This window comes from Tachyglossus aculeatus, chromosome 19, assembly GCF_015852505.1.
Source record: "Tachyglossus aculeatus isolate mTacAcu1 chromosome 19, mTacAcu1.pri, whole genome shotgun sequence".
Taxonomy (NCBI): Eukaryota; Metazoa; Chordata; class Mammalia; order Monotremata; family Tachyglossidae; genus Tachyglossus; species Tachyglossus aculeatus.
In genome coordinates this window covers 2241285-2253287 of record NC_052084.1, presented here as the reverse complement: position 1 = coordinate 2253287, position 12003 = coordinate 2241285, and the positions used below count along the sequence as shown (strand labels likewise).

Sequence of the window (12003 nt, the reverse complement as noted above, 5' to 3'; positions counted from 1 at the left end):
CAGTTCCCTCTCCCGCAGAATGGGGGTTCAATCCCCGTTCTCCCTCCTACTTAGACTGTGAGCCCCATGTGGGACCCCGATTATCTTGGATCTACTTGGCGCAGCGCCTGGCACATAGTAAGCACTTAATACCACAATTATGACCATTATTTTTATTACTACTATTATATTACTCACATGCATCTCTGGAGCACAACGTCCTAAGAGGTCTATCAACGCTGCATAGAAGGTCATGATGGCATTTCCCATGTGGATGGTGTCATCTTCCTCTTCAACCTCGCTTTGATTTGTTTTTTCCGGGGAACGAAAAGAGAGACACACATCGGACGGTGAGTTGCTATGGAAGCCGGACAACACCGAGTTCTTGGAAACAAGCGCTCCTGGGAGATCGATCCATTGTATTTACTGAGCGCCTTCTGTGTGCGGAGCGCACCATTCGAACACCCACCCGGAGAGTAATGGGTGGCACAGATCACTCTACAGGGCACACAGTTAGCGCTCAAGAAAAGCTGCAGATTGCTTGATCACGGCTCATGATTTTCCACGCCCAGCCGAAAAACAGGTCTACTGCACCGATTTCTACCGATTCTACTGCACTGCACTTTCCCTAGGGCTTAGTACAGTGATCTACACATAGTAAGCGCTCAATAAATACGACTGACTGCTCTGCATATAAGTAGGTGCTCGATAAATACCACTGACCGATTGAGCCTGGCAAAGCGAGATTTTTTTTTAGCACAGAGGGGAGAAAAAACAATTTCCCAAGCTTGTTTTGAGGAGGGCGGCCGTGGGCCTGATGGATTTTGTGAATGTCATTTTGTAAAATGAAATGCCCCATTAAGAAAGAGAGATACTAGATCCCTCAAGAAAAGACGCGGATTCTTTGACTCAGCCCTGGGCACGGCTAGAGTAATTGGCACACGCAAAAAAAAGGCTGAAAAATCTCTCTCCCTAAAAAAATGATCCAACATCCAACTTTCGCCTGACGGAAAGGGCTCGTTTAAATTTCTGGGATATTTAGCGGCTCGGCCTAAATCTCGGCTATGGCTGGGATGGAGATTGAGGGAGTTTCCTGAGGCGCGTGAGCCCCTGCCGGATGACACTTCTTTGGACCTACAGGGTTCTGCTGGCTCCATTGGTGGGCGAGGGGCCGTCTCTGGAAGGGTCTTCGGCTATCTTGATGGCTTCCTCCATGGCGGCCAGTAGCCCGTTTCCACCTTCCCCCCTCAGAGCCGGGCCAAAACACTCCGGCCGCCGGATAAGCAATCTGACCACCACGTTGGCGTTCTCTTCCACGCTCTCCCCTGGGGTTGTGGGGGAGAATAATAATAATTGTAGTATTTGTTAAACACTTATTCTGTGTCAGACACCATATTAAGTGCTTCGGGGGGAAGCAAGCAAATCGGGTTGGGTACAGCTCCTGTCCCACGTGGGGCTCACGGTCTCAATCCCCATTATATAGAGGAGGGAACTGAGGCAAGCAGAAGTGAAATGACCTGCCCAAATGAAGGAGCCGGGATTAGAACCCATGTCCTTCTGATCCCCAGGCCCGTGCTCCATCCACTAGGCATGCTCAGAACAGAGCATGAAAAGATGGCTCTCTTGTCACTGTTCCTATCCTTTCTTCCCTGCTCCGCTTCATGACTGGAGAAATCACGACCTCATTCAAGAGAAGCAGCGTGGCTCAGTGGAAAGAGCCCGGGCTTTGGAATCAGAGGTCATGGGTTCAAATCCCAGCTCCGAGGCGGGACTCCCCCTCGTCCCCCTCTCCATCCCCCCTATCTTACCTCCTTCCCTTCCCCACAGCACCTGTATATATGTATATATGTTTGTACATATTTATTACTCTATTTATTTATTTATTTATTTTACTTGTACATATCTATTCTATTTATTTTATTTTGTTAGTATGTTTGGTTTTGTTCTCTGTCTCCCCCTTTTAGACTGTGAGCCCACTGCTGGGTAGGGACTGTCTCTATATGTTGCCAACTTGTACTTCCCAAGCGCTTAGTACAGTGCTCTGCACAAAGTAAGCGCTCAATAAATACAATTGATGATGATGATGATTATGTCAGCTGTGTGACTTTGGGCAGGTCACTTCACTTCTCTGGGCCCTGGTTACCTCATCTGTAAAATGGGGATGAAGACTGTGAGCCCCCTGTGGGACAAAATCATCACCTTGTAACCTCCCCAGCGCTTAGAACAGTGCTTTGCACATAGTAAGCGCTTAATAAATGCCATCATGATGATGATGATTCAAATGTCACGAGCCGTCTGCGAGAATTCAGCGGCAAAACAACGGGGCGAGCGGAAGGCCTCAGCGAGAATCCCGTCAGCACTGAAGCCACTCGGTCGATTTAATTTGATGTTCGGGAGTCCATTAATGTGACCTGATAGCGTTCTGGGTGGGATTTGGGTAGGGACTGTCTCTATATGTTGCCAACTTGTACTTCCCAAGCACTTAGCACAGTGCTCTGCACACAGTAAGCGCTCAATAAATACGATTGATGATGATGCGGTATTACAGCCATGAAAATAAAGTGCTGCTTATGAACTATATACCAGCCTTTAACTCTGATGTGGAAAGCTCAGGATGCTAGCTGGGTTTTATAGCTGGGTTGAGAAGCAGCGTGGCTCAATGGAAACAACCCAGGCTTGGGAGTCAGGGGTCATGGGCTCAAATCCCAGCTCCGCCAACTGTCTGCTGGGTGACTTTGGGCAAGTCACTTCACTTCTCTGGGCCTCAGTTACCTCATCTGTAAAATGGGGATTAAGACTGTGAGCCCCATGTGGGACAACCTGATCACCTTGTATCCTCCCCAGCGCTTAGAACTGTGCTTTGCACATAGTAAGTGCTTAACAAATGCCATTATTATTACTATTTTATAGGGCCAGCCAGAGGGGACAACGGGTGGACTTAACTCCTCGCCGTTGGCTTTAAAGCCCTCAATCCCCTTATAATAATAATAATAATGGCATTTATTAAGTGCTTACTACGTGCAAAGCACTGTTCTAAGTGCTGGGGAGGATACAAGGTGATCAGGCTGTCCCACGGGGGGCTCACAGTCCTAACCCCCATTTTACAGATGAGGGAACTGAGGCACAGAGAAGTGAAGTGACTTGTCCAAAGTCACCCAGCTGACAATTGGCGGAGCCGGGATTTGAACCCGTGACCTCTGACTCCAAAACCCGGGCTCTTTCCACTGAGCCACGCTGCTTCTCTTCTGTCTCGCCGCCGACCTCCCGCCCACGTCCTGCCTCCGGCCTGGGACGGCCTGCCCCTCTTCAGGTCCGACAGACGACGACTCTCTCCCGCCTTCAAAGCCTTCCTGAAGGCCCATCTCCTCCGAGAGGCCTTCCCCGACTAAGCCCCCCTTTCCTCTTCTCCTATTCCCTTCTGCATCACCCCGACTCGCTCCCTTCATTCACCACCCCTCCCAAGCCCCTTACCATTTATGTCTTTATCCGTAATTTATTTATTTAACATCCAACTCCCGCTCTAGACTGTAAGCTCGTTGTGAGCGGGGACCAGGTCTACCGACTCTGTTAGGGTGTACTCTCCCTAGTGCTTCTTACAGTCTCTGAACCCAGGAAGTGCCCGATAGATATGACCGATTAAATATGATCTACGGATTGGTTAGTTCACTACGTACCATTGCAGAAGACGGCAAACCGGAGGAAATCCAGATATCTTTCCCCTTCCACGGGATTCCAGCCAATGTCCGGGTAGCCCTTGATTACCAGCAAGGGGCAACTTAGCAATCCACAGCCCGCCAAGTAGCGTACCACCTACGGAGAGGGTCATGGGAAAAACCCGCCGGTCAGTTGGCCGAATACAATGCCCTGGGATGTCCTGATGACCACACAATATAATAACAATAACAATAGAGAAGCAGCGTGGCTCAGTGGAAAGAGCCAGGGTTTGGGAGTCAGAGGTCACGGGTTCAAATTCCGGCTCCACCACCTGTCCGCTGTGTGACTTTGGGCACTTCTCTGTGCTTCAGTTCCCTCATCTGTAAAATGGGGAGGAAGACTGTGAGCCCCACATGGGACAACCTGATCACCTTGCATCCTCCTCAGCGCTTAGAACAGTGCTTTGCACATAGTAAGCGCTTCACAAATGCCATCATTAGTATTATTATTAATAACGGTGTTTGTTAAGCGTTTACTATGTGCCCAGCACTATTCTAATCCCTGGGCTGGATACAGAGTAATTGGGTTGGACACAGTCCCTGTCCCACATGGGGCTCACAGTTTTAATCTCCATTTTCCAGATGAGGGAACTGAGGCCCCGAGAAGTCAAGTGACTTGCCCGGGGTCCCACAGCAGACACGTGCTGGAGCTGGGATTAGGACCCGTGACCTTCCGACTCGCAGGCCTGGGCTCTAGCCACTATGAGGATGATGATGATGATGGCATTTATTAAGCGCTTACTATGTGCAAAGCACCGTTCTAAGCGCTGGGGAGGTTACAAGGTGATCAGGTTGTCCCACGTGAGGCTCACAGTCTTAATCCCCATTTTACAGATGAGGTAACTGAGGCACAGAGAAGTGAAGTGACTCGCCCAAAGTCACACAGCTGACAATTGGTGGAGCCGGGATGATTTGCCCAAGGTCACACAGCAGCCAAGTGGTACAGCGGGGATTCGAACCCAGATCCTTCTGGCTTCCAGGCCCGTGGTCTTTCCACTAGGCCAAGCTGCTTCTCAGGGTCTGGCTAAATAGGTATTCATTCATTCGTTCGATCGTATTTATTGAGCACTTACTGTGTGCAGAGCACTGTACAAAGCGCTTGGGAAGTACAGAATTGAGTACTTCCCAAGCGCTTAGTACAGTGCTCCCCCTCCTTCCTCTCCCCCTCCTGTCCCGCTACTATGCCATGCTGCTTCTCCTACGGTGAGTGCTTAATAAATACCACACTTATTATTATTACCGTAATCGATACCAAATCGAGAGAAGCGGCACTGAGCCATGCTGCTTCTCCTACGGTGAGTGCTTAATAAATACCACACTTATTATTATTACTGTAAGTGATACCAAATCGAGAGAAGCGGCAGCCCGTCCTGAAACCTCTGCTCGGACGGCCCCGATTGCGTGTGTTTGCCCTCCAGCCCCGGACCCTCTCACCTTCTCCAGGTCGGGCTCCCGCAACGCCAAGGCCAGCTCGTTGTTGTCCATCACGGACGCGGCTGCTACGTCCAGCGGGGTTGACCCTCGCATGGCCGGAGAGGCTGGAGGGATAACACAGTTAGAGCCGGAGGTCATCATCATCAATCGTATTTATTGAGCGCTTGCTATGAGCAGAGCACTGTACTAAGCGCTTGGGAAGTCCAAATTGGCAACATCTAGAGACAGTCCCTACCCAACAGTGGGCTCACAGTCTAAAAGGGGGAGACAGAGAACAAAACCAAGCATACTAACAAAATAAAATAAATAGAATAGATGTGTACAAGCAAAATAAATAAATAGAATAATAAATATGTACAAACATATATACATATATACAGGTGCTGTGGGGAAGGGAAGGAGGTAAGATGTGGGGGGGGGGGGGTCATGGAGGCCATGCGCATCTGTCTGTCCGTGTGTGTGCCCTCTAGACTATAAGCTCGTCGTGGGCAGGGAACGTGTCTGCTTACTGCTCTGTTGTACTCTTCCCAGCGCTTAGTACAGTGCTCTGCACACAGTAAGCGCTCAGTCAACACGATGGAATGAATTCACTCCTTTCTGAGTCGCTTGCTCCCTCTGCTCTTCCCCTCTCCCAGCCCCAAAACACTTACGTTCACATCTGTAATTTGCTTATATTAATGTCTGTTTCCCCCTCTAGACTCTAAGCTCTTTGAGGGTCGGGAATGTGTCCATTTTTTGGTCTACTGTCCTCTCCCAAGCGCTTCGTACAGTGCTCTGTATCCATTCATTCATTCAATCAATCGTATTTATTGAGTGCTTACTGTGTGCAGAGCACTGTACTAAGTGCTTGGGAAGTACAAGTTGGCAACATATAGAGACAGTCCCTACTCAACAGTGGGCTCACAGTCTAGAAGGGGGAGACAAAGAACAAAATGAAACATATTAACAAGATAAAATAAATAGAATAAATATGTACAAATAAACAAATATGTACTGTGTACTCTGCACAGTAAGCGCTCAATAAATACAAGGGAATAAATGAATCCATCAATCTACAGGTGCGTATCCATTGATAGTTGGGAATACTTGTGTTAAGGGTGAGTGCGTGGTGTGTAGCTATAGATGTGCAACTATGTAGGCATTTATAGTTGCAAATACTTGTATATGGGGGTGCGTCTATGGTGTAGAGGTGCAGGGGTGTGCGTGTGTGTATTTATAGTTGTATATACTTGTGTAGGGGTGTGCGCTTGGGTGCATGTTGCGTATTTATCGGAATGGATCTGCGTGCATCTCAGTGAATGGGTGCATTTCTACGGGCGTGATTCTACGTGTACGCATCTCCGAGGACGTGTCTGCGTTTGCTTGTGTCTGAGGACGTGTATGCGAGTATCCATGGGTGTGTGAATATGATGAGGGAGAGCTGATTTTTATATTGAGACGATGCTAATGAAAACTTGGACTTCCCAAGTGCTTAGTACAGAGCTCTGCACACAGTGAGCACTCAATAAATATGATCGAATGAATGAATGAAAAGCCCTCTGCTTCCCTGGAAGGGATTCAATCGTATTTATTGAGCACTTACTGTGTACTAAGTGCTTGGGAAGTCCAAGTTGGCAACATATAGAGACGGTCCCTACCCAACGGCGGGCTCACAGTCTAGAAGGGGGAGACAGACAACAAAACAAAACATATTAACTGGGTAACAGGTCCACTCTACAACGACGGAGGCGATTCAGGTTTGAAAACGTAACGACAAAGACTGGAATGTGGCTATGACCCAAGCCTTTCGTTCATCCGTTCGACCGTATTTATCACACGCTTACTGTGTGCAGCGCGCTGTACTAAGCGCTTGGGGGAGTACAGAATGACAATAAACAGTGATATTCCCTGCCCACAAAGAGCTTACAGTCCAGAGGTGGGGAGACGGACGTCAACCCAGATAAACAAAATGACAGATATGTACGTAAGTGGCATGGGGCAAGTCAAGGTGATGAAGAGGGGAGGGGAAGCTGAGGAAAAGTGGGGCTTAGTCTGGGAAGGCCTCTGGGAGGAGGTGACCCTTCAATAAGCCTCCCCCTTCTAGACTGTGAGCCCACTGTTGGGTAGGGACTGTCTCTATATGTTGCCAACTTGGACTTCCCAAGCGCTTAGTCCAGTGCTCTGCACACAGTAAGCGCTCAATAAATACGATTGAATGAATGAATGAACGAGGGGACTGAAAGCTCGTTCCGGTTAAGGGACGGAACCTGCATCTTCCTGGCTCGGTTCTAGGTTAAAGGAACTCCCGCGGCACTAAACGCCAACCGCGCCGAGAGAAGCGGCCGCGCGACGAAGGGTAAAACACGCGACTTACCGAGTCCAACGCTGCTGTTTTCCAGGAGGTAGCTGAGGTGATCGAACATGGCTTTCTGATTCTGCCGGCTTATGCGGCAGAAGTAGCAAAGAAACCGACAACAGTTGGCCACCATCTTGGGAAAGATGATCTCCTACACAAACACAGTTCGGTCTTAGAATCAATCGTATTTATTGAGCGCTTACTGTGTGCAGAGCACTGTACTAAGCGCTTGGGAAGTACAAGTTGGCAACATATAGAGACAGTCCCTACCTAGAAGTGCCTGGAAACTCAGGATCTCAACCGAACCGCTGCCAAAATGGTCTCATCGCCCGAGGTCCTGATTCTTACATGCTCCCAAGCGCTTAGGACAGTGCTCTGCACACAGCTGGGAATCGACCCGAGCCACCCCCGCCACCCCCATTTCCGTTCTTTCCCTGAGGAGTCTTTTACCTTCATCTCGCCTCCGCCGAGAACATTCACCATGACCTCCATGACGGTTTCGTGCATTCCCAAGGCGCGCATTAGATTGGGATGCTGATAAAATACTTTGTTGTTCATGATGTCGCTGTAAAGATAAGGATCGAATGAATATATATCAATCAATCAATCAATCGTATTTATTGAGCGCTTACTGTGTGCAGAGCACTGTACTAAGTGCTTGGGAAGTCCAAGTTGGCAACATCTAGAGATGGTCCCTGCCCAACAGTGGGCTCACAGTCTAGAAGGGGGAGACAGAGAACAAAACAGAACATATTAACAAAGTAAAATAAATAGAATAGATATGTACAAATAAAATAGAGTAATAGAGTAATAGTAGTATATATACATATAAACAAACACTTAGTACAGTGCTTTGCATATGGTAAGGGCTCAATACACACAATGGAATGAATCGAGAGAAAAAGCAGAAGTGAGGTGAAATATTCCCACTGAATGCTGTGCTCTGCTTGGGCCATGAAACTAATTCTCATAATAATAATGTGGAGAAGCAGCGTGGCTCAGTGGAAAGAGACCGGGCTTCGGAGTCAGAGGTCATGGGTTCCAATCCCGGCTCTGCCAATTGTCAGCAGTGTGACTTTGGGCAAGCCACTTCACTTCTCTGTGCCTCCGTTCCCTCATCTCTAAAATGGGGATGAAGACTGGGAGCCCCCCGTGGGACAACCTGATCACCTTGTAACCTCCCTAGAGCTTAGAACAGTGCTCTGCACCTAGTAAGCGCTGAATAAATGCCATCATTATTATTATTACTTGTTAAGCGCTTACTATGTGCCAAGCACTGCTCTAAGCACTGGGGGAGATACGAGGGAAGCAGTTTGTCCCACGTGGGGCTCACAGGCTTCATCCTCGTTTTCCAGATGAGGGAACTGAGGCCCGGAGAAGTGAAGTGACTTGTCATCATCAATCGCATTTATTGAGCGCTTACGGTGTGCAGAGCACTGTACTAAGCGCTTGGGAAGTACAAGTTGGCAACATATAGAGACAGTCCCTACCCAATAGTGGGGTCACAGTCTAAAAGTCCGAGGCCTCACAGTCCGAGGCCACACAGCAGACAAGCGGCGGAGCCGGGATTAGAACCCCGGTCCTCCAGACGGCGAGGCCCGTGAACCACCCACAAGGCCATGCTGCTTCCCCCCTGCTTGATAACCACGATTAAGCGACATATCGACGGCCCGACCTCGCTCTGCCCGTCGGCGACCCTCACCCTAATCCCCGGATCATCAGTTTCTCTTCCTCCTTCCCCATGCGGACGCTGAGGAGGGAGCGGATCTGCCCCAGGGAGGCCAGGAGGTTGACGGTGTCCTCCACGGAGACGCCGTTGATGGTGTAGGTCTTGGGGAGCGCCCGGGCCAGGCCCCCGATGCCGTCGTACTGGCGGTGGAGGAGGACGAACATGGCCCGCACCAGCTCCGGGTCCTCCATCACCGACTCTTGGGCCCAACGCACCATTGTCTCCGAGATCAGCTGCTGCAGAGTGGCTGTGGGGACAACGCTCGCTCACTCAACCAATCAATCAATCAATCGTATTTATTGAGCGCTTACTGTGTGCAGAGCACTGGACTAAGCGCTTGGGAAGTCCAAGTTGGCAACATATAGAGACAGTCCCTACCCAACAGTGGGCTCACAGTCTAAAAGGGGGAGACAGAGAACAAAACCAAACATACTAACAAAATAAAATAAATAGAATAGATATGCACAAGTAAAATAGAGTAATAAATCTGTACAAACATATATACATATATACAGGTGCTGGGGGGAAGGGAAGGAGGTAAGATGAGGGGGATGGAGAGGGGGACAAGGGGGAGAGGAAGGAAGGGGCTCAGTCTGGGAAGGCCTCCTGGAGGAGGGGAGCTCTCAGTAGGGCCTCCTCCCTCCCTTCCTGCCCGCATTCGTTCAGTCAATCGAATCGATTGGCTGCGGGGACAACCCACAGCGTGTGGATCGCTCAGTCAGCCGTTCATACTAGGGGGGAGGAAGGGGAAATCGAGAGAGGATTGCTTATTTTTATAAAGGATGAGTGTGGAATGCAGTGGGGGGACCCAAGGAGAATTCCATTAATTAATCCCCCAATTAATTAATTAAAGCAATAGAAACCCAGGAGCTTCCTCTGGGCTTTGGCTGAACACACCAGCACAGGCAGGTGGATGAGAGCACATTCATTGGTTCCACTGTATTTACTGAGCGATTATTGTGCTTAGAACCTTGCTGGTTCAATCTCTCATCCTATCCCGACTGGATTACTACTGCATCAGCCTCCTCTCCGATCTCCCATCCTCCTGTCCCTCCCCACTTCAGTCTATACTTCACGCCGCTGCCAGGATCATCTTTGTGCAGAAACGCTCTGGGCATGTCACTCCCCTCCTCAAAAATCTCCAGTGGCTACCAGTCAACCTACACATCAGGCAAAAACTCCTCACCCTCGGCTTCAAGGCTCTCCATCACCTCGCCCCCTCCTACCTCACCTCCCTTCTTTCCTTCTCCAGCCCAGCCCGCACCCTCCGCTCCTCTGCCGCCGCTAACCTCCTCCCCGTGCCTCGTTCTCGCCTGTCCCGCCGTCGACCCCCGGCCCACGTCCTTCCCCTGGCCCGGAATGCCCTCCCTCCACCCATCCGCCAAGCTAGCTCTCTTCCTCCCTTCAAAGCCCTACAGAGAGCTCACCTCCTCCAGAAGGCCTTCCCAGACTGATCTCCCTTTTTCCTCTCCTCCTCCCCATCCCCCCTGCCCTACCTCCTTCCCCTCCCCACAGCACCTGTATATATATTTGTACAGATTTATTAGTCTACTTATTTTACTTGTACATATTTACTATTTATTTTGTTAATGATGTGCATCTAGCTTTAATTCTATTTGTTCTGACGATTTTGACACCTGTCCACATGGTTTGTTTTGTCGTCTGTCTCCCCCTTCTAGACTGTAAGCCCGTTGTTGGGTAGGGCCCGTCTCTATATGTTGCCGACTTGGACTTCCCAAGCGCCTAGTACAGAGCTCTGCTCAATGAATACGATTGAATGAATGAATGAATGAATGTTTATTAAATTATTATTATCATGACAGTCTCTGGTGGGCAGAGTTGTTGTCTGAATTATTCTCTTAGCAATAATAATAATAACTATTATTACTATGGTATTTGTTAAGCGCTTACTATGTGTCGAACACTGTTGTAAGCACTGAGACAGAAAGAAGATAAGCAGGTTGTATTTTCCCTGACTATTAGTATGGAGCTTTCAAAGTAGTAGTGAAGACCTATTATCATTATCATCATTATCAGTATCCTTATAATAATAATAATAATAATAATGTTGGTATTTGTTAAGCGGTAACTGTGTGCCAAGCACTGTTCTAAGCACTGGTGTAGATACAAGGTAATCAGATTGTCCCACGTGGAGCGCACAGTCTTCATCCCCATTTTACAGATGAGGGAACTGAGGCCCAGGGAAGTGAAGTGACTTTCCTAAAGTCACACAGCTGATAAGTGGCGGAGCCGGGATTCAAACCCATGACCTCTGACTCCCAAGCCCGGGCTCTTTTCACTAAGCAATGCTGCTTCCCTATCATTATACTCATCATGATAATTAGAGAAGCAGCGTGGCTCAGTGGAAAGAACCCGGGCTTTGGAGTCAGAGGTCATGGGTTCAAATCCCAGCTCTGCCAATTGTCAGCTGTGTGACTTTGGGCAAGTCACTTCACTTCTCTGGGCCTCAGTTCCCTCATCTGTAAAATGGGGATTAAGATTGTGAGTCCCCCGTGGGACAACCTGATCACCTTGTAACCTCCCCAGCGCATAGAACAGTGCTTTGCACGTAGTAAGCTCTTAATAAATGCCATTATTATTATTAATCATCATTATAAGCATCCTTATCATCATTATTATTATCGGTATTATCATCATCATTATCAGTATCCTTACCCTCATCATTATTATAAGTATTATCATTATCAGTAGCCTTATTCTCATGATTATTATCGGTATTATCATCACCATTATCAGTATCCTTACCATCATCATTATTATAAGTATTATCATTATCAATAGCCTTATTATCA

At 48.6% G+C, this 12003-nt stretch overlaps 1 protein-coding gene across 1 annotated transcript in view; it reads right to left on the bottom strand.

Moving 5' to 3' along the window:
* The window catches only part of RYR2 (ryanodine receptor 2), a 307123-nt gene that overhangs the window by 125691 nt on the left and 169429 nt on the right, over positions 1-12003 (bottom strand). The window contains exons 41-47 of the mRNA XM_038761058.1: positions 9164-9437; positions 7912-8026; positions 7480-7612; positions 5127-5230; positions 3654-3789; positions 1118-1304; positions 178-280 (exon numbers count right to left, since the gene is read on the bottom strand). Coding sequence (XP_038616986.1) covers positions 178-280; positions 1118-1304; positions 3654-3789; positions 5127-5230; positions 7480-7612; positions 7912-8026; positions 9164-9437 — 1052 coding nt within the window. The remainder of the gene's footprint in view (positions 1-177; positions 281-1117; positions 1305-3653; positions 3790-5126; positions 5231-7479; positions 7613-7911; positions 8027-9163; positions 9438-12003) is intronic.